At 40.6% G+C, this 21,329-nt stretch overlaps 1 protein-coding gene across 2 annotated transcripts in view; it reads left to right on the plus strand.

Annotated features, from left to right (window-relative positions):
- LOC148428003 (chemokine-like protein TAFA-2) overlaps nt 1-21,329 on the plus strand; it is a 66,440-nt gene that overhangs the window by 17,510 nt on the left and 27,601 nt on the right. Inside the window, exons 2-3 of one of the 2 annotated variants that reach the window (XM_088409199.1) lie at nt 6,778-6,812; nt 14,055-14,155. In XM_088409199.1, coding sequence (XP_088265325.1) covers nt 14,056-14,155 — 100 coding nt within the window. In that variant the 5' untranslated portion in view covers nt 6,778-6,812; nt 14,055. The remainder of the gene's footprint in view (nt 1-6,777; nt 6,813-14,054; nt 14,156-21,329) is intronic. The other variant, XM_088409198.1, reaches the window with a different exon arrangement.

Consider the following 21,329-nt stretch of genomic DNA (forward strand, 5'->3'; position numbering starts at 1 on the left):
CTTATCACTGTCTTTCTTTGGACCCATTATTAAGGGCTAGAGCAACACGAAAAAGTTTAAATCCGGGAAGAAATACTCGAACAAACGTCTTACTCCGCTGGCGGTCTGAGTTGAACTGGCGCTTACCCGCTGGCCGAGAAGGGCCGAGGAGCGCGTTCGGGTCGGCTCGGCTCGGCTCGGCTAGGCTCGGCTAGTCGAGCACCGAAAATCTGATCGAGGTCCGATGCATTACCTACTTGATTTTTTTGGTCGAGCACCGATTTGGTCGAGTATAGAGGCGTTCGAGGACCGAGGTACCACTGTATATATATATATATATATATATATATATATATATTTGTATGTGTGCGTGTACGCCATATTACCTGTTTATGGTCAAAAACAAGGCTCATTTTCATTTTTTTCTGACCCTGACGCATTGAGTATGACATAAAAGAAACTACGTTGCAAAAAAAAAAGTAGCGTACATTGCTCCCCCCCCCCCCCCCTTTTTTTTTTTTTACCATCGACAGAAGAAGAAAACCAAAGGCAGGCACTGTCCCACCCTCGGTGCCAACTGCCACATGGGCCATTCAGCCAGAGGTGGCATGACTGTTAGGGCAAGGGTGAGCTGCTTAGCCAGCCACCAAGCACTTTAATCTCCGACAGATTCCCACCACCTGGCCCTGCTGGCGTAACACCAAGCCCCGCAGCACTCAGTCTGGCAACCCCTACCATTGTGCTGCAAAAGGGTTCAACAGGCACTCAGCTGGAAATGGCAGCATAGACTGAGTACACAAGTGTATCAAACCTTCCTTTCATTAAGAAGATTGAACATTATCATTTGCTGGCTGTGTGTGGGCTGCAGATGGGACTACGTCGATGTGTATGTGAGCACGTCAGTGCAAGAGAAATCGGGCCACTTTTGACAGAAAAATATTTCAGGGGCATTGACTAAAAGACATTTCCCTTGTCAGAAATTGTTAACAGCTCAGAAAATGATCAAACTCATAGCAAATTTTGATACTATCTAAAGCAGTGATTAGTGTGTTTGGAGATCTCATCTAATGTACCATGGTAAATGAAACGATTTGAATTAATTTCTCAAGAATTTTTTTTTTTCTGCAAATCATGTATTGCTGCTCATCTACTTTACAATTATTCTTTCACATAATGGCAACAAAGCTATGTGCTGTATGTACTTTTTTTGAAACTTGTTTGGTGGTGTGTCATCAATATTTGGTCGTATGTCAAATATATACCTTAATCAAGGTTGGGAAACACTGCGTGGAAAAAAAAAGCTTTTAAGTTATGAGAAGCTTTTAAGTTATGTTTGCCATTTTTTAATTTAGCGTGCCGCGTATGAGTCGTCGCGATGTCACACTACTTAGGCAGCTGTCACCAGGTTTTAACCCGGCATTAAGTCAGACTTAAAAAACAAAAACAAAAACAACAACACTCTCTTTAGGTTGTTAATACCTACTGTGGTATTATTTCTTAGGTGCGAATGGGTTTGGTATGAATAAAAGAGTTTCCTTCCTGGAAATCACTTGTCCTCCAGTTAAAGTATATTTATTTTATGTGTAATATCAGTATCATCCCAGCTGTGTGTGCATTTGAGCACATGCCTGCCTGCTAGATGTGTTTGTATTTTGTGCAGATAGATTCATATTTGTGTGTATTTGTGTGTGCGACAACCAGCAGTGTATTTGAGTCACCCTTGCAGAGAAAGATCTCTGTCGAGAAGGCTGATGCTGTTTCTTTTGGCAATGTGTTGTCGGGGGCAATGGGACCCTGGCTCTTGATTGTGTGTTTTTGTGCGAGTTCGTGTACAACTGTACATCATGCCGCACCGTGTAGACAGCATCCCGTAATGAGACACAACGAGGCGGCGTGCATAGCTGCACATGCATGTGCGTCGGTCTCCGAAGACGCTCAACAGGAATCGGGTGTGATTGTGGACACATTTCTTCACAGCTGCAAAAGAAATACGCCAGAACTGACTTTCCAAACATTATGCTTGGTAAAAATAAAAGAGTGCTATTGAAATTCTTTTATATCCGTGCCCCTTAGATTGTTTGTTCCCTTCTGTGATTCGGTGTACGCCACATAACAGCTAACTGTATCATGACTTTTATTTCAAAAACATTTGCCGAAGTATCCGAGGGTTCAAGACATAAGAGGCCAACGTTCTGGAAGTTAATCCATTCAAATTTGATTTAAAAAATGCGGAAAGCGGCGCTAGACTAAGTGGACGATAGTGCCGGCGTGGAAATGAATACCATTAATGCATTACAGATCAGGTTGAATTATGCATTTCAGATAGCTGAGCATTAGAGAAATTTTACAGGAGTGGTCAAATAGGCTTGTGTGAGAACACCTACATTTTGTGAGTTTGTGAGTGTAAAGCAGTGTTTCTCAAGTAGTTTTTGCCACGTGAAGTGTAATAGTGACAAAAGGGCATCTTTTTTTCAGGCACTTTGACGCACTTGGGTTTTTTCTGCTTAGACAAACCTTGAACCGCTGAGAGTATTTAGTCACTATGCATTCTCTTTGGCAACAAAGGTGACAACGGTAACGGTAGAAAAAGAATACTTTTCAGTTTATCCTAATAATACTTTTCTTTTTACTGTTCAGTGTTATATGACCCGTTTTCTCTGTGTACACTGTAATATTTGCAGTCTTCATTCACTGTTGTTATATAAGTTCTATACTGAGCTCAGAACCTCACATCCCATGGATGTAATGTAAACTGAAAAAGAGGACATGAGCTTAACTTAAAAATATCAAAGTAAAATATCACAGCCAATATTCAGGGTTTGATAGATTTAAAAATATTCTATTGGTCCATGTATTTTTAAGTTAAGCCCGTATTTTCCTTTTTCAGTATATATTTATACTACACCCATCACACGCACGTATTAAAATAGATGGACAGTGTCATACATTGCGTCAGAGTCTAAAGTGAGGTCCTAATGGTGTGACAAAATGGATAAGGAGACCACTTTTATGTGGTCACATTTCTAATTAGTTAGATAATTACAGTTCAGAGACAATGAACAATTAAAAGAAAAGAAAAAAAACAAGGTAACAAGGCTCCATGGAAGCATTGCATGGCATGAAAGGAAGTCTTATAGAAAAGAACGATGTTTAAGAAAAAACGTTTTGATTTTTAAAAATATGATTTACGTGAACCTGGCCCATGGCGCAAAAGCAGCTGGGGATCGTTAGTTCAGAGAGCCAACTGCAGCTCATCTGCATCTTTCATGTGATGCCAGTGGAGACACCTCTTGCTCAAAGTCTGGAATAGACTCCACATCTTCAACCCGAGCGAGGATAAACAGTTTGGAAAATGGATGGATGTCCTCATCATCAGATTTCAGTCAGCAATGTTTTGTAAACAGATCCGCAATGCCAGTGTGTATCTTGCGGACACTCGGGTGCGCAAGGCCAAGTATTATAAACTCAAATTACAGAGAGTGTGGGTAACATCTGCCCAGATTTAGCGGATATACAAAACCAAACCAGCCACAAAAGGTCACAGTTACGCTCCAGATGTCAATATTTTACAGCAAAAATGGGTGAATCATGATGAATTTATTGAAGATCTTTGCCCCATTAAATTCATTTTGAGAAGAAACATGGAATAAAAACCATATCCTTTGGACCGGAAATGATAATGAGTAGCCACTTGGCAAACGTCTTCTGAGTAATAATGCCTCATATCAACACAGTCAGTAATATATACAGTATATATATATATATATATATATATATATATATATATGTGTGTTTTTTTTTCTTCTAATCTGCAATTTATTTTATATTCTATACTTTGAAGCTACTTTAGTGAATTTTAATTGAACATTTGCCGTCATACTCTGGTATATTTACTTTGATTATAAATACTACAGCGACAACTACTAAGTAGTTAAAGAAAAGCAACAACAAACAAAACAAAAACTGCTTCGTGAGCTGTCGATTGATTCATAGGTGCTAACACGACATGAAAAATGTTTGTGTAACTAATCATAGTAAGGGCTAAATATTGACTGGTGAAAGGGGTAATGTGGAGTTTCAATGGCAATGAAAGAGGTGCCGACCCAGTTTTTACAAGCCGTATTGTCATGATTGTTGACACATTGTTGGCTTGAATACCAATGATGTAATTGTAATTTAAAAAGATGTTTAATCATTTTCATATGTAAGTACGCCATTCCAGCCATTCCATCCCCTTCCAACCCGAGAGACTTTTGCGCATCACTGTTCAGTTTTGGACATTGGCGCACACTTATATCTTCAGAAGTTTACATCGATTTTGGGCTTTTATCTTCTCAATCCGAGCCTCCTGTGGTGAAAAAGCATTGCTTGCTTTTACTTTCACTTGACCAGTATTTTTACAACAAATATGGAAAGTTCTATGTTTTGACAGAGCTACATTTCACTAGCCTACATCCCTTATTTACTGTCTCTACTAATAAAATGAACAACAAAAAATGAGCCATGAGGCTTTACTGGTAGGGCTTGCCGGGATGACATTACATCCACGCCCCCTATCCCAGCCCACAGTAATAATAATAGTTGCAACAATACCACATTTTATTTTGGAAGATCATCATTTATCTTCCCGTGTGCAGTTTTGCATGCATACTGTATGTGTGTCACTGGAGTCCTATTATGTGTATATAAATTGAAAGTACATCCATGGGAAGGACATTAGAAACACACACAAACACACGCACACAACCTGTGCATATACTAGATAGATAACCATTCATTTGACACTGTAATTACAGGTAGTGATCACATATCCATTTATTCGCCCGTTTCCTCCGGCTGTTGGCTGACCTCCAAAAAGTATCAGTGTGTCACAGAGGAATGCAATTGAAACAACCGGAGCAAAAAAATAAAACTGCCTTCAGTCGCAATAGCCTGTTTGGTTTATTTTAGCGCTCTTTCAGCAAAATGCTAACACTGCCATCCCTTTCCCAACATCACACATCACACACCTTTCGTACAAGCCACCTAACAGTTTGAAGATCTTCATTTGATGGAGATGATGTTACTTTAAGAGCAGACCCCAGGAGATGGGCTATATAAAGTGCATATGTGGGAACTGTGGATCAGTAGGAGAGCTACTTCAAAAATGACTAAGAAGCAGCTGGTGACTCAATGCGCAAATATGAATAAAAAGGAAGCCACTGTCACGTGAACGTGGAGAGGAATGAATTGAATGACCATGGAATTCTGCATCCTGCAGGGCTGACCACTCTACAGTTATGCATGTACTACATAAAGCGTGTTATCCACAGCAAAGGTCTGCCTTTAGTGGCTGTGTCAAAATCAAGAACATGTTAAATAACAACAGGAACAATAACTGTAATAGTCAGCATGGTAGTCGAGTGGTTATGCCTAGCAGTTCTACGGTTTGGGATTTCCTCCGGGTACTCTGACTTCTGGATTGCAGAAACTTTCAAAGAAGACTGTATGGTCATAACTTGCTTGTCTGCAATACAATGGACAAAGCCAAAAAAACAAAAACCAAAAAAACTTTAGCTTCCAGGTTCCCATACTGTACACTGGCCAAAGGCTAGTGCTAGCTAAGATAGGAGGGTTTCTCTAGTTCGGCAAACTCACATGGTACTAGCACAGCATCAGAGGCCAACAGCAAAGTAACGACAAACGCATTTATTTACCGCCGCGATGGGTTTAAGTGACGGATTGCTCAACAGTTTGATATAATTAATGCTCATCAGCTGCCTTAACGGTCTCATTTTCGGGTGACGCTGACCGAGTGTGTGCCACATAACGCTGACATCTTTGCTGGGGGCCTCCGTCTTAACATCATGTGGATTGTTGATGTGCTTGGCAGATAACGCCAACATACCATTGACTTGCGTGAAAACCATACAGTATGTCTAATAAACATGGAAACACCATGGCATCATTTTGACATGTATTCACTGTTGAGGCCTGTTTCAGAAATGGGTACGGTCTAATAGAACTGGTGAAACATTAGATTTTTATTTTTGGGCATTTATGTTTGTACGTAGATAAGCTAAGAGCTAATCTTGCAGCCTAAATCTCGTTTTGGGCTTTTTTTTCTACAAAGTTTTGACCTCCATACCTTTTTTGAGAAAAAAAAAAACTAAGAAACTTTCAAACCGTAATATTCAATTGTATTCGGAATTTCACGCTTTGACACAGTACATTTCATAGAAAATAGCAAGAGAAATGAACTGACATTGCTTCACTTCTTTGAAATTGTGTCTTGGTGGGTCTCTGTCTTCGTGGCCTGTAAAATGTGCTTTTTCATTAATAGGTCCCATTTTTTTGGCTCGTACAATATATTATTCAATGTAGTTGTCATCTCCCTTTAAACTGTTATCAATGCAGAGTCAAAATGTTTTTGAATGATGGCGTGCATGTTTTCATGTGTGTGAGCTTTAGCCTGATACACACAGGGGCCTACTGAGACCACCCAAGCATGTGCTTCATTTATGAAATTATGCATTCAGGGCAGGGAAATAGGTCTGAACTGGGTGAGTGAGGGAAACTTAATGAACAAGATCAGAAAAAGGCCACAGCTATTCGAGCAATATTCTGTTCTGATCTCTGTGTGGCCTTAGCTAATCCTACCATAAAGACGATGAGGGAAAACAAGAAGAAATGCAAAGAAGATGAGCCGGCGCCATTTCAGTATTCGTGATTAAAAAAGAACTTCACCTCTATTTTTACCTCATATGTTTAGCCTTTTTTATCTGTTTCAACTTCATTTTTTGTCTCTATGACACACAGAGGGACAGACTGGCCTCGACCAGCACATGCAAAAGGTTGGAGACATCTTTTTCTGTTTTCATTAAGATTGCATGCCACTTTCTGTGGGAGTGCTCACCATTTGCTGTGCGTACATGACACTCAGAGGGATGTGTTCCATTCAGTGTTGTTTTGCTGGAATGTCTAACTAGTAGTGAGATTTACTCGGAACATTGCAAGTGTCAAACCGCAGTGGTAGGTGTTGCTTGATGTAAGATTCTATTTTGGTTTTCTAAGTCGAAGTCTAAAGCCTTTCCAATTATAATATACTTGGTAGATTGGTTAATACCGTCTGGGATAGCCTTCTTGAGAACTTGTGTAGTTACCTCTATGAATAGATTGGTTACAAAGGACAGCAGGCACCATAGTTTTCCAGTCTATAACTTGTAATACATGCATAATTTCATTTTGGGGTAGGTTTGGGGTTAAGGTTTAGGGAAATACGTATGTTGTCTTGAAGACAACATTCAGTAGTGTGTTACTTCGCAATCCACCCATCACCACAATGTGCTTTAGCTACCATGTCCTAAATCTCATGTGCAAACTTTCATTTAGACCTTTTTGTAAGTAATTTACCTCAGTCAGTTTTTTGTAATTTTTTTATTTGTATTTTTTGCTACATCTTATCAAGATAGTCATGTGGTTGTGGTTATCCAAGACAAAGACACTCCAAAATAAAATTCAAGAAACCAGGAGAGAAATTAAAGCAGTTCGGTCCTTGCACTGGATTTTCATTTTTCATGTTCTTCCATGCCTAACGCTATCCTCCTCCCACAGTGTTTGTGAACCTTACTTTCATATTCCTTCTCTATTTGGTAAATATTTTTTCTTCTTGGTTCAGTTTCTGTTATTGTTTCAGGGTCAGATGCTAAATACAATAAAAGCATACCCATTTCAAATGCGGACTAGGAGCCTACATGAGAAAATTTTGACGGTGTTGGACTCAATCAACATAACGCCATTTAACCACCTCGATCTGCACTGTCAGCAACTACACTCGACGTTTGCACATGTGCACATCTGTTTGACCTCAGGAAGTTTTAAGAGCGACTCTGGAGCCTCATAGATGCATAGACGATGGATTTGTAGTGACATCGGGATTGTACCTTGAGGTGAAACAAGCTCTCCAGGTTAGCAGAGAGAGAGAAAGAAGGAAAGAAAGAAAGAGAGAGGGGGGAGAGAGAGAGAGAGAGAGAGAGATAAGAAGAGAACATGGATAAAGTGTGACACCCTTGGGTTGAAACAAGGTTTCGGGATGTGTTGTTGGACATGTTGAGGACATGCTTATATGGCAGGAAGAGGCAAAAACTGATTTGAAAGATGGAAATGTCAAGTCTCTGATGTGCCTTCTGCTGGACTAGGAGGAAAAATGTCTTTTAATGAGAGTGTGCACGCACACACAGCTGAATTGACCAAATTCATATTAAATTGGAGGATTCATTTAGAGCCATGAGCCTCTTCTACAAGTGCATTACAAAGGCCCAATTGTGGCTTCATTGGGTAAAACACACATGAAACACACAAAAACATGCATGCAAAGACACACACATACAAACACACACATGCTCCTGGTGCTACTTAGGGACCTTTCTCCAGCTGAAATCTCTTGAGGTTGCAATTAGTTTGAATGGACTGGCAACAAAGGAGATCCTTCCAATAAGGAGTAAAATAATACAGAGTTGGTCTGACAATTGGATTTTCATTTTAGATTCCAGTCTTCTGTTTTGTTAAACCATCCATCCATCCATGTTCTATTCCCGCTTTAACCTTACAAGGATCGCAGGCTTGCTGGTGCCTATCCCAGCTGGCTTTGAGCAGTAGGCGGAGTGTGTTCAGAGAGAACCCATGCGGGCTCGGAGAAAACATGCAAATTCCACACAGGAAGGCCGGAGCGAGGTGGATCTGAACCGAGATTGGCCTAGCAATAACTGATATAAAAACAAATATACCGTATTTTTTGGACTATAAGCCGCCATTTTTTCCTCATGATTTGAACCATGCGGCTTATAGTCCAGTGCGGCTTATCTGTTGCTTTTTATTTATTTATTTTTGCTAGCCACCAGCAAGCAAATGTGTGTGTCTGTTCGAGGTTTCAATTTATGGAACAACTACGAAATAGATACTGAAAAGATGTTAATCAATGGCTGTGCTCAGAGAGTTTTAAAAATATTTTATTAAAAATTATATATACTGTATGTCTAAATTGAATAAGAGAATATATAAAACTTTGGGTACATTTGTGACGTGTAAATTTTATATACAGTACACAGTGTATATGATTTGATTCATGTATTTATGATTGTATATACAAATTATGTGCAATGTGTTTTTATGTTCACTAAAATAATCTGTCAAACAAAGGGAGATAAAAAAAAAATCATGCTATAGAAGTATTGATTTTGAACTGCTATTTAACTAACAGTATTAGTGTTGAACATATCCATCCATCCATTTTCTATATGTTAGGACTAAACACGCAGGCATGTTCTGTCTGTTAAAGAGAGGATGTTGCAATTGGCAGACAATTACAAAATAATGAAATAACAACAAAAAAATCATAAACTTCCATGTACCATCTTTTTGCATGAATATCTCATATTACCTCCGGCTTATAGTCCATTGTGGCTTATCCGTGACAAAAATCCTTTTTTTGCTCATATTTTACTGCTGCGGCTTATTTACCGGTGTGGTTTATAGTCCGGAAACTACAGTAACTAACTCTGATTTGCACCAGTTAGCCACTGATGCAAGTGGGGGTTGCTATATGTATTGGGGAATAGGTGACTCATGCTGTATTTTGAAATGCGTCCCTGAGTGCTGTTTTAGCCAAATGCAGATCATACCTGAAATGGTGATAAAGCGTTTCATTCTATGATGCCGCAATACAATAAATATTGGTTGTTAATCTCAAACAACTATTTTCTGTAATTATCTTCAAACATGCATGCTGTTCACATTTCACATGACATTTTTTTTCTTCAATCAAATGTAGTGTACATACCATTTCTTGACCCTAAAGTTTAATGTTTGTTTTTTATTTCCCCGCATAAAGTGGTTTTGTTTTTGTTGTAAAATCACTTGCTTTTAATTAATGCCTTGAGTGATTTTGTGGGATTTTCTCCAGAAATGAATACACCTTCACTAGTAATATTTTTCCACTACATTTTCTCTCAGACCTTTGGGAACTCAAAAAATGCCCGAGGGATGTCGGTCCAGTTTTAGCAAGAATGCATATTATCATCCGTGTTCATGATGCGCACACGCTCAAAAACAGAGTGGCGATATAAAGTGGAGGCTGACGAGGCGTGCGGAGTGGGGAGCGCATTCCAACGGGACTAATTAAAGGAATGGAACAGACTGCACAACTCATCAGAGACCACCACTTTTTCTCCCAACTATCTCTCGCTCTTTCTTTCTCTTTTCCTCCTCTGAGTTCGATTTATGAAAGCAACATCATGCAGGGTTTTAAGATCCTCTGCTCCTCGATTGCCATCATTTTGCCTGGCAGATGCCATCAAGAATTGCAGACTTCTTGACAGGACATTGATCAAAAATACCTGAAGAAGCTTCATAACACATCTTCAACATATGCTGCCGTCAACAATATTAAAACGATAATGTTTTTGCACGCAATCAGTTTAATATCCTCTCTTTCAAAGTAACTGTGTGAGTTTGTGTGTAATTTAGATGCCCGCTCTTGACGCTAATGAAGTCAATGGTTCTCCACCTGGCTTCCTTTCCCTAATTCTCCTCGTTTTTTTTTTTTCTTCACTGCATTTCAGTGGTTGTTACCAGAGGTGGATATCTTTTTTGCTGGTCCCACAGTCGTCAGCCCCCCGCCCCTCTTCTGTCAGCGGTTCGCCTGTTTTTCTCAAGCCAGACCAAATTGTAACTTTCAGTCCTTCAGTCCGGGAATTCAGAAACACATTTTTAATTAGAAAGTGCACATTTTTGCAGAGGAGCTTATCAGACATGTTGTGACGTACTGGTCACACCAAAAAGTTGTCAATTAATGGCTGGAAAGAGTCAATCGTTACATTAGAATTATCCAAGAAGATTATTCTTAGATTTTCGCAACTGCTGAGCTGACCCTTAAGAATGCTGATGGGGCTGGCCTCTATAATGCTTTCAACTCTTGTCTCCTGTGGATTCTCTGGTGAATTCTGTACAAGTTTTAATAGAGATTCCTCTTCCTGGTGGATCTTCTTAACATTTTATACAGTTGTTTACAAAAAAATTCAAACCGTGGCATAAAAACAGCCAGACAACGGATGATAAAGATGAACAATAGACATCACAACAATGCAAAAAAGGCGCTGAAAACAAGGTAAAACACTTCAAAACTGTACAAAAAGTATTATTCACAACATCAAAATGTTACTTACACTGACAACACCGCTCACACGCCCAAAAAACCCGCAAATAATCCACTGATATTCCATGTATCGATGGAAAGCACAGCTTCTCTGCTTTCAGAATCCCTTAGAAGGACGTTGCACAAACGGAGTAGAAGTTATGTCCACAGAATATCTTTCCCCATGATTCCAATGACGAACAAAACACGCCCGTTCCGACATTTTTATTTTGTTGTTGTGTTTTTTTTTGTTGTTGTTTTTTTTTTTAGAGTACGGTAAAACAGGTGTCTGTCAGTGCTTATACACTGCCTTAATTTTGGCCATTACATATCACAAACATCCTCTACTCTGTGGCAGACAGACCAAACAACCACAGTCATAATGTCTGCGTTATTGCAGACTCTGCTCCCTGTGTGTAAATGAGCTAGAGCAAGTACAATTGTTGAATCGAAGAGCTCGGGTGAGAACAAGCGGAATTTGTGGGTGGAGATGAATAAAGGAAAACGGATACAAATGCAGCAATATAACATACATGTGCATGATTCTTTGTGTGATGCCCTGTAGTCTGAAATATCCTTGGCTCAGCCTGTCTGGCTTTGCAGCTTCCCTGGGCTCTAGAAATGCCTTGCATAGCCAGATGACTCACACACGCTGCTTAAAAGTCAAGCCATCACACATACACAATCTCTCATAAGACTACCCAGATATGTAACCCCTGAAAGCCTGAAGATTGTTTGACAATTGAGACCAGTAGAACGATAGAAATAAAAATAAACTTGGATGTTGCTTGCCTGAATGTTTGAAGTACACTGATAGAATGTTGACAAGATAATGGTGTGGGCTGGGCTGGGGTCAAATCCCATTACGGGGGCATCAAATACAGCTATATCTCCAGCATGACATGTCCACTAAAGAAAGTGGCTCTCACGTGAACACATAAAGTTTTCTTTGTTTTTGTTTTGTTTTTTTGTTCTTGTTTTTGTTTTTGTTCTAGTATGTCTCAGATGTGCATTCGCAAATGTAGGGTGACATTTTATGAGTAGTGTTCTTCTTTTTAAATGGTATAAACTAGCACAAGCAAGGCGTTGTCAAATCAACAGAATGTGAGCTCCTCTACTGAATTGCTGTAGTTAGTCCATCAAAAGAAATTTGAATGTTTGTCTTCACTCTACTCTAAACAATAAAGCTGATAAAACAGGTATTCAATCACTAAAAATGTGAAGGCAATGGCCTTTCTAAGGCAGCAATATTTTTCATGTCGCTGTTTTGTTGCATTGATTTGTTACTCATTTGATACCTGGATTGAAAATTAAAAATTGTAAATACATTAGTTGTCAAAACTGAATCGTTCAGGATAAGTCAAAAACATCTTAAAATATTAAAACTTTGCCAATTGATTTGATAATATTTTTATATTCATTTAAAATGATTACAGTATATATCGGAACTTTTGTTTTAAAAGGCTCGTCGCGTGACCGCAAATGCGCAGTTGACTTTTTCCTTCTGTTCATGAGTTGTGCATGAAGTCTCTCGACGAGCATCTGTTAATCCATGGAGAGATACATCGCTGGAAACTATTCATTCAAAGCTTTTTTTGTGCCGCGAAGAAGATTTCTGCATCTCATTTTTGCAACCTGTTCTCCCCGTGCTAATATATTTGGCTATAAAACAAAGATCACTGTCAAGATGACAATGCTTTCGAATTAGAAGAATATTAAATTACTATAACGTTCTGTATCCCATGCTTTGTTTTGTTTTTATCTTGCGCACGTGCTACAAACTGCGTAAGATTATAGACAGATATGTAAGGGCGTACCACTTATGTGCACCACTGACTACAGGTAAATTAAATTGCATATATATTTCATTTTAAAATGTCATCAGATGAATGTGCAGGACACATTGCCTCAAACAAAAACAACAATATCATTTTACTGTTAATTTGGTCAAGCATTCATACATTTTATTGGCAGTGATTTGATGTAATAGCTAACGTATTTCCTTGTTAACCTTAGACTAGTTATGTGTATAATGAATTTAGTATAACACAAAACTTACAGAAAATAAAGAAACACCTTCCGTACATTTGTGAAGGAACTTTCTTTCTGCACTTTCATGCTGTCGGAACGTAACAAAATGCTTTAGTTTGCCGCACATCTTTATGTAAACACCTGCTGTCATTTCGCTGTTTACACATGCTGTTTAAAGTACAGTGCATAATGGGAGAAATGCGTCCGCTCCTATAATAAAGCAAGGTGATTTATCATTAAACAAATGCTAGTAATGAATAAAACATGATTGATTTATTTAGTTTTTAATCATGTCATTTTTGACTGCTTGTGTTTTCCCAGCCGTCTTGGCGAGGCTGTAAAGCTTGGTTTGAGATGGCGGTTCTCTTCGTGATGCCATTTATTCGCAACCATCCACATATATACACACACTGGCACAGTGACTATATTCACACAGCAGAACCTGGCTCATCTCAGTTTTTGATGTTGACATGATATTCCTGTTGGCCGCAAACATGGGAAATTAAAGAATGATTTCCCCAACATCCCTCCCCCGTACCCTCTTTCTCTTTGTTTCCATCGCTTCGTCTCTGCATTCTCGCTCAACTCTCCACTGTGTGAAAATTTAGGCAGAAAACAGTATCTTTCCACGTGCAATGGTTGTTATTTTTTGTTTTTTTTTGCTGAGATGATGTAGCGGCAGGCGCTTGTGAGCCTACTATGCTTTATACCGCTTTCTTAGATCCCTTCATGTTTTATGCATGTGTGCTTTACACAGGCATAAAAGGGGAATGAATTTAACCTGCATTTATGACAATTTGATGTCACATGATTTATGTGTGTTCTCTAATAAAATATGCATGTGTACTCCCTCCCCCCCTTTTTTTGCTGGCAGAATGCGGGAGCGGGGGCCTTGTATGCGTGGAGTCGGTGTGTGGAGTCTACTGCTGTCACTTTGTCTGGCCTCTCTTACTCATGCACACAGGAGTCACACAGGTAGGATAGCTGGTGTTAAGCTAATATTGTATAATACTTTCACCTGAAAATGCTGGCATTGATTGTTCTATTGTTCTGTTTTAACTAGGAGTTTAGTGACTGTGCCATTCACGGTTGGTATTAGCTATACCTTATATTGCTAGCATATACCGTTATGGCTCAGTATCAATGCATCCCTCCAAAATCATATTAAATCTATGAATACACAACTTCCCGCCCCTCAAAAACAAAAATAAATAAAGATCTGATGCTTGGTGATCTGATGAGCTTATGATAACACCCAGGCAGAAACCCTTTAACCATCCAACTATCCATCGTCTTAACCGATTAACCCTACAAGGGTGACGGGCCTGCTAGAGCCTACCCCACCTTTTTTCAGGCAGTAGGCAGGCTACACCCTAAAGCGGTTGCCAGCCAATCACAACAAACACAAAGACGGTAATATTTTTCGAAAGTGAAAGGTTATGATTACGTAATTTTTCTAAATTCTTTCAAACATATAAGAGCCGGGTATGTCATGTAGGTTCCATTCATAGTGTAAATAAATAGTTGGTTGATCATGTGTAAAAAGAACAGATTTTTTTTCTCAGATCGATATTAAGAGTACTCAACTCTTGAGTCACTAATACTAGTACTGATACCACTAATAATTTTGATCAATTCAATACCACAACATTTTCCCCCAAAGTAATTATAAATATACCAATTTAATCTCAATATACAACCACTGTGGAACACCTGCAAGCTAAAGAAAAAAAATTCAACAACAACTACTTCATCCTTCTTATCACCTATGTGGCAAATGCCATTTACGGTATACTGTTGCTCTACAACCTATTTTATATATTCGAAAATTGACCGAGTCAAGAACCCAGAACACCCAATCGGCATTTAGAATGATGTTTGAGACCTCTGAGGCCTTTTTCCAGGAAGCACCTTCTAAAAATTGTCCGATAAAGTGCAGGGAGGAATGTGAGTAACACCAACAAAACAGGTCTTCGAGTAAGGGGCTTTCTTCATTGTTGCAGTCCCATCAGGGAAGGATGACTCTCCAAAACGCCTATAGCTTACGACTCAGACTGAGCAATGAGCCTCAGACTTTTGAAATCCTCCGCTGCATGATATCACTCCCGTGTGAGCCAAGTGGCTGAGTCAGAAGTATAATTGAGCCCAGAGGCCTATTACTCCTCTCCACTTTATTTCTCATGTGAGGGCCGGATATCTCCCCCCCTCAGGTCCATCGTGATCACCCGTGTGGGCCTTTGCTTATTGTTTCTGTCCCTCATGTCGGAATGATATGAAATCAGTGTAGCATTGTTGTACTAATTTGTTGTTGTCTGAGTGTCATTTATGTAATTGTACGTAATTTGCAGAATGTATGTTTTACCCGTTGAGTGGAAAGTGTATTGATATTTAATGGCAATTTTGGAGTCTGAGTAAAATTCGGCCTGGAAAGAGAAACAAATCTTCCAGCTTGTCCATCTACATCATTTTAATTATGACGAGTGACATAAAGTGGATTTTTATAAAATGTCAATTTGAAAAACAAAAGGCCCAAGTGGCACCTGCAAGACAAAAACATTCTGCACTGCAGTGCTGTCACACTGGCTTACTTTTACTGTCATTCTTAATAATATGCGGCAGGTCTAAACTTCCTGTGCTTTTAATACCAACACAATCATTTAGGGATCAAATGGCGTTTGAAGATTGGTCTTCCTGTGCAACAAAGTCAAGAAGCAACGCAGCCTCAATACAAGAACTGGCAAAATAATTAATGAGCAATGACACCACCACCTGAGGAGGAAACCAAAAAGTTATTTAAGTGGGCTTTACTGTATGTTTAGTTTGACCTTAGATGATAGAGTGTGATGGCTTGAAAATGTTAAGCTCTGCCTTTGGCTTTCGTGTGGTGATAAGGCTTTGCACAGGCTGCCCTTCATCTGAACTGCTGGTCTCTGTTGTGCTTAATTGTCACAACCGCTCAATACATTTGTCCTCCACGGAAGTTAGTGCTTCGCCTCAACTGAGTGGGTGACTGAGAGCGGGGACAAATTGTTCTTGTTATTATCAGACGGTTTACTGGGGGTTTACGTGAGCAAGCGTGCAAATGGCTACAAATGTGACTTCATGTGTCTCGATAGCGCCAAAGATTACCTCCACTCTTCTCCGGGTGCCAGGCATCATTATCGACTTGGGCAGAGGACGCAAATATTCTTCTTCATCACCGTGGGTGTCATTTTGTTTTTGCCTGACGTAGCCGATACTTTCTTGATGGGTTAGTGACAATGACCCTCACGTCAGTGTTTTAATTTTAACAACAACTGGTTGGGAAAAGATGTGTGGTGTCTCTGTGTTGCTTTTAATTAATGATTGATTGCAGAGCAAGTTGTCATCGGGGATTCGCAACATCCATTTACGGCTTGTCGCATGGGCGGGAACGAACGTGTAATCTGATCATTACTAAAGACCGTCTCATAGGTTACTCCAAGGTTGATGCTCCAACGTGCTTACATTGTTTCTTGCAAACAATGCATACTGTATGTGTGCCCGTGTCATTCAATCAAAAAGCACCTTTTTTCAAACAGTTTTTTGCATGACGCTGAGCAAGCACAGGAACGCTCACATTGGACAGTGTCAATCAAAACTGAACATTTATTTATATGCCTGTTTTATCTCTGTAAGGTAGGGTTTTGAGGGAACCTTTGTGTAGGCGGCCAGTTTACAGGTATACAGAAGGAATAGGGCTCCATCGTTCTATCAGAGCACGGTAGGTCATCATAATTTTCGGGAGCAGAAAATTTTATATTTTGGAGACCTAAAATTTTTAGAGGTTTGGCTTGACCATTCATGATTCTTTGGATAGAGGAGTGAACTTGGAGAAAACTCACAGAAGCGCGGCCAGAACGTAAAAGCCTCACATGATGGCAGATATTCGAGCCTCTCAACTGCGTGGCAGACGTCAAACCACTTGTGTACTGCACATCCAAGAGAGATACTGTGGATCTCAGTTATCCAACCGATGGCCTCAAACAAACTTAAATTTGGGCCTTGGTTCGTGGGAGTTATATACTTCTCCTGGAAACAGCTTGACTTAGACTTTAAGAAAATGCAGAATCGTGATTATGTTGATCACTTTACCACACACTTTAGCCTCATTGATTCAAAACCTATCGATGGCAATCTCCATATAACGCCACTGATTAGGGGCCACAAAGAAGTCAATTTCCCCTGAAAGGCACGCTGTCTGGACTCACAAGGAGCTACTAATCCAAAGATGAAGTTACAACGCATTTTGTGTGAAGATGCAGACATAGAGCACTCTCACGTGAGCTCAGTCAGAAACGTAGAAGAACTCATACATGCACAAAGGCCACATGCATTCAGTCGTCAAACATGCTCTCTAATGTGATGTTTGGAGACAAGCTGTCTGCCCTCTTTAGAAGCTCCTGCACACTTAAGCTACACTCTGCGCTTCTCCCACAACTGCACTCCATATGGCTTAATAAAAAATTCAAACAGAAAATTAGAAATGAGAAAGTTTCATGCTGACAAACGTACAAGCACTTACCAAGATTTGCTCTAGATTCATTGGTCGAAAACTGAGGAGGCACTTTCTCAGTAGCATGTGCTAACCTTGTACCTCCAAGCGTTTCAGCTCACCACGATATGCTTCCTGATAGTAAACACTGGTCTCGGTTGTCTTTGGCGTTCAACGGAATGGTGATTAACATATGCATGTGACAATACATCTCTTTGAATCTTTGAATTATAACATCTCCATCAACACTCCTATCAATAGGAGAGAAATATAACAACAACAACAACAAAAACAGCAGTTTTTTACAGGGAGAAGAAAAAGTACTGTTTGAGAAAAGTCACTTCTTTGTTTTACCCATTCCGCTGTATGAAAATCAACAGACTGCACATGGGTATTTTCAATAATGTATATAAAAAGGACAGTTTCTCTGCAAGACATTCGGAACAAGTGTGTTCTGTACATAATAAATACACTGTATAATGACCAGATACTCCATACATTCTAAAATTATACAAGCAAAACTAAAATATATTGGTGCCTTGAGATACCAATGATGCAACTTACATATTTTTCAAGATCCACGATGCATATTATTCGCTATGTGACCAAAAATTGATTTTAACACAGTATATTGGTACTGAAAGAATGAACAAGTTGCAGTTTAGCAGACATTGAACACTTTCTTTTTTTTTACTGTGCTGCCACTTACAGTTGAAGTTATCTGCTAAACCAAAATCAAAGGTTTATTTTGTTTCCTTAAAATTCTAACAAATAACATCTGCGTTGCAGCTATTTGATTCCAAAGAGTGAGGCAAAACGTAGGGAGAAAGTTTAACAATACTCTCAGGCATATTGTATTCTATGTTCAATCACTACTTTGTGCTACACATATTGCGGGTTCATGTTTATTTCAAAAATCAATCTTTCTTTATCTATCATTGCATTTGAGGTTGGGTGGGGTTAGGGTTAGCAGGGGCAGGAGCCTGAGCAGGGAAGTTCAGACTTCCTTCTCCTTGGCCACATCGTCCAGCTCCTCCGGGAAGATCCCCAGGCGTTCCCAGGACATCCGAGAGACATAGCCCTGGGTTATCCCTGGGGCCTTCTCCCGATGGGACATGCCCGTAACACCTCACTCAGAAGGCGCTCAGGAGGCATCCTGACTAGATGCCTGCGCACCTTCAGCTGGCGCCCCTCAGTGTGGAGGAGCAACGGTTCTACTCTGAGTCCCCCCCAGATCACCGTGCTTCTCATCCAGTCTCTAACAGATTGATTGATGAGAAACTCATTTTGTCCGCTTGTATCAGGGATCTTGTTCTTGTGGTCACGGCCCACAGATTGTGACCATAGGTGAGGGCAATAACGTAGATTGACTGGTAAATCAAGAGTCTCGCCTCTGGGCTCAGCTCCTATTTTACCAGGACAGACCGGTACAGAGTCCGCATCACAGCAGACGCTGTGCCGATCTGCCTGTCTATCTTCCGTTCCATCCTACCCTCACTCATGAACAAGAACCCAAGAAATTTGAACTCCTAACCCTAACCCACTAAGAGCAGGACCCTGTTGCCGACCCAGAGGGTAACATTCCACACTTTTCTGATTGAGGACCAGAGACTCAGATTTGGCGACGCTTATCTTCATACAAGCCGCTTCACAGCTCTAGTGAGAGTTGGAAATCACAGCCTAAAGAAGCCAACAGCACCATATCATCCGCAATTGTTGAGACCCCCAAACTGGACCCCCTCAAAGCCTTGGCTGTACCTAGAAATTCTGTCCATAAAAGAGGATTTCAGACAGAGGTGCGACTTCCCGACGGAATTTCCTTTCCAGCACAAGTGAATTGACCTTACTGGGGATGCTGACGAGTCCTCCCTCTGTAGGTGGAACACTCTCTCCAGACCGCCATGCTGGTCAGCCAATCCAGAGGCATTATTGCCAAAGTCCATGCGATGTTATAGAAGCTTGTCAACTAGGACAGCCTTATAACATGCAGATCCTTTAAGAACTACGGGTGAATCTCCTCTACCTCCAGGGCCTTTCCACCAGGGAGTTTCTTGACCACCTCAGTGACTTCAGCCCCAGAGATAGGAGGGCCCACCTTTGAGTTTCCAGATTCTCCTTCCTCAAAGGAAGACGTGTCGTGGAATTGAGGGGGTCTTCAACGTATTCTGCCCACCGATTCACAACGTCCGAAGTTGAGGTCAGCAGCGCCACATCTCCACTGTACAGTGTTAAGAGTGCACTGATCCTCCTCCTGAGACGCCGGGTGATAGACCAGAATTTTCTCGACTGGCACAGACTACCTAATGGCCACAAATACGATCAGAGACGGAGGACATAGTCCACTCAGGTTCACTGTCCACCACCTCAACGTGACGTGGGAGAAGGTCTGCTGAAGGCAGGAGTTGAAACTTCTTCTGACAGGGGAGTCTGTCACTATTCTGGTGATCAGTTGACTGCTCGTCCCCTCTCTTCATCAGAGTGTCCAAAACAACTGGCTGCAAATCTGAGTGTCAGTGGTCTCACTGTTATTGCCCATGTGAGAATTGAAGTCCCCCAGTAGAATGTGGGACTCCCGAAAGATAGGACTCCCCAGCATTCCCTCCAAGGATTTCAAAATGTTTGGGTAATCTGAACTTACTCTGAACTGCTGTTTGGTGCATAGGCACTAACAACAGTCAGCATCCATCCCCTCACCCGAAGGCGGAGAGAGGCTAGCCGTTCATCCACCACCCAATGTAGAGGCGCTGAGCTGTGGGGCAATCGATGGGCACACTGGCTTCCTCCCACACAAAAAAGATACATGACAAATGTATCGGCCTCAGTAAATTGTTCTTGGGTGTGATTGGGTGCGTGCATGGTTGTTTTGTCGGTGTTTGCGATTGGCTGGCAAACAGTCCAGGGTGTCCCCCACCTATTGCCCGAAGCCAGCCGGAATAGGCTCCAGCAAGCCTGCGACCCTTGTGAGCATAAGCGGCTAAAGATAATGGATGTTTGATGAAAAAAGAAAAAATAGAACAAGATACATTGTCATATTGTCACAGAAAATTGCATTACCAAAATATTATGTGGAAAAACTGTCACGTCACACAAGTTTGCAAGATGTGACTAGACTAGACATGTGGACAGGGAGATTGAATTTCCTCCATTGTTTATTTTTGTATGACCCGCCGTGCAGGCTTGACTTTCCAGAAGGGACTGTTCGGTCATGTTATGGCACAGCGTGTCTCCGACATCATACACAAGTCAACAGGAAACGGATTGATATCTCTTTATCTTTAATATTGATTTGTGGACATTTTCAATCAATTTAAATCATAGTACAGTGGGCCCCCGGTTTAAGAACCCCCTGTTTTACGTATTTTTCATCTTACGACGTGGACCGTGGTGTTTTTTTTCGCTTTGCTGCATCAACAAAAACAACTTTTCTCGCATGTCACGGAAATGCCGATATGCTATTGGTCTATTAAGATCACAGTCACGGTCTCAGTCACGAAGATGCCGATATGCTATTGGTCAATTAAGGTCACAGTCACGGTCTCAGTCACGGAGATGCAGATATGCTGTTGGCCGGCGTCACGTCAATCACAGAAATGCCGATATGCTATTGGCCGAACGCCCTCATCTAGCTTGATGACA

Source organism: Hippichthys cyanospilos, chromosome 2 (genome assembly GCF_059441005.1).
Source record: "Hippichthys cyanospilos isolate Australia breed blue-spotted pipefish chromosome 2, RoL_Hcya_1.0, whole genome shotgun sequence".
Classification (NCBI taxonomy): Eukaryota; Metazoa; Chordata; class Actinopteri; order Syngnathiformes; family Syngnathidae; genus Hippichthys; species Hippichthys cyanospilos.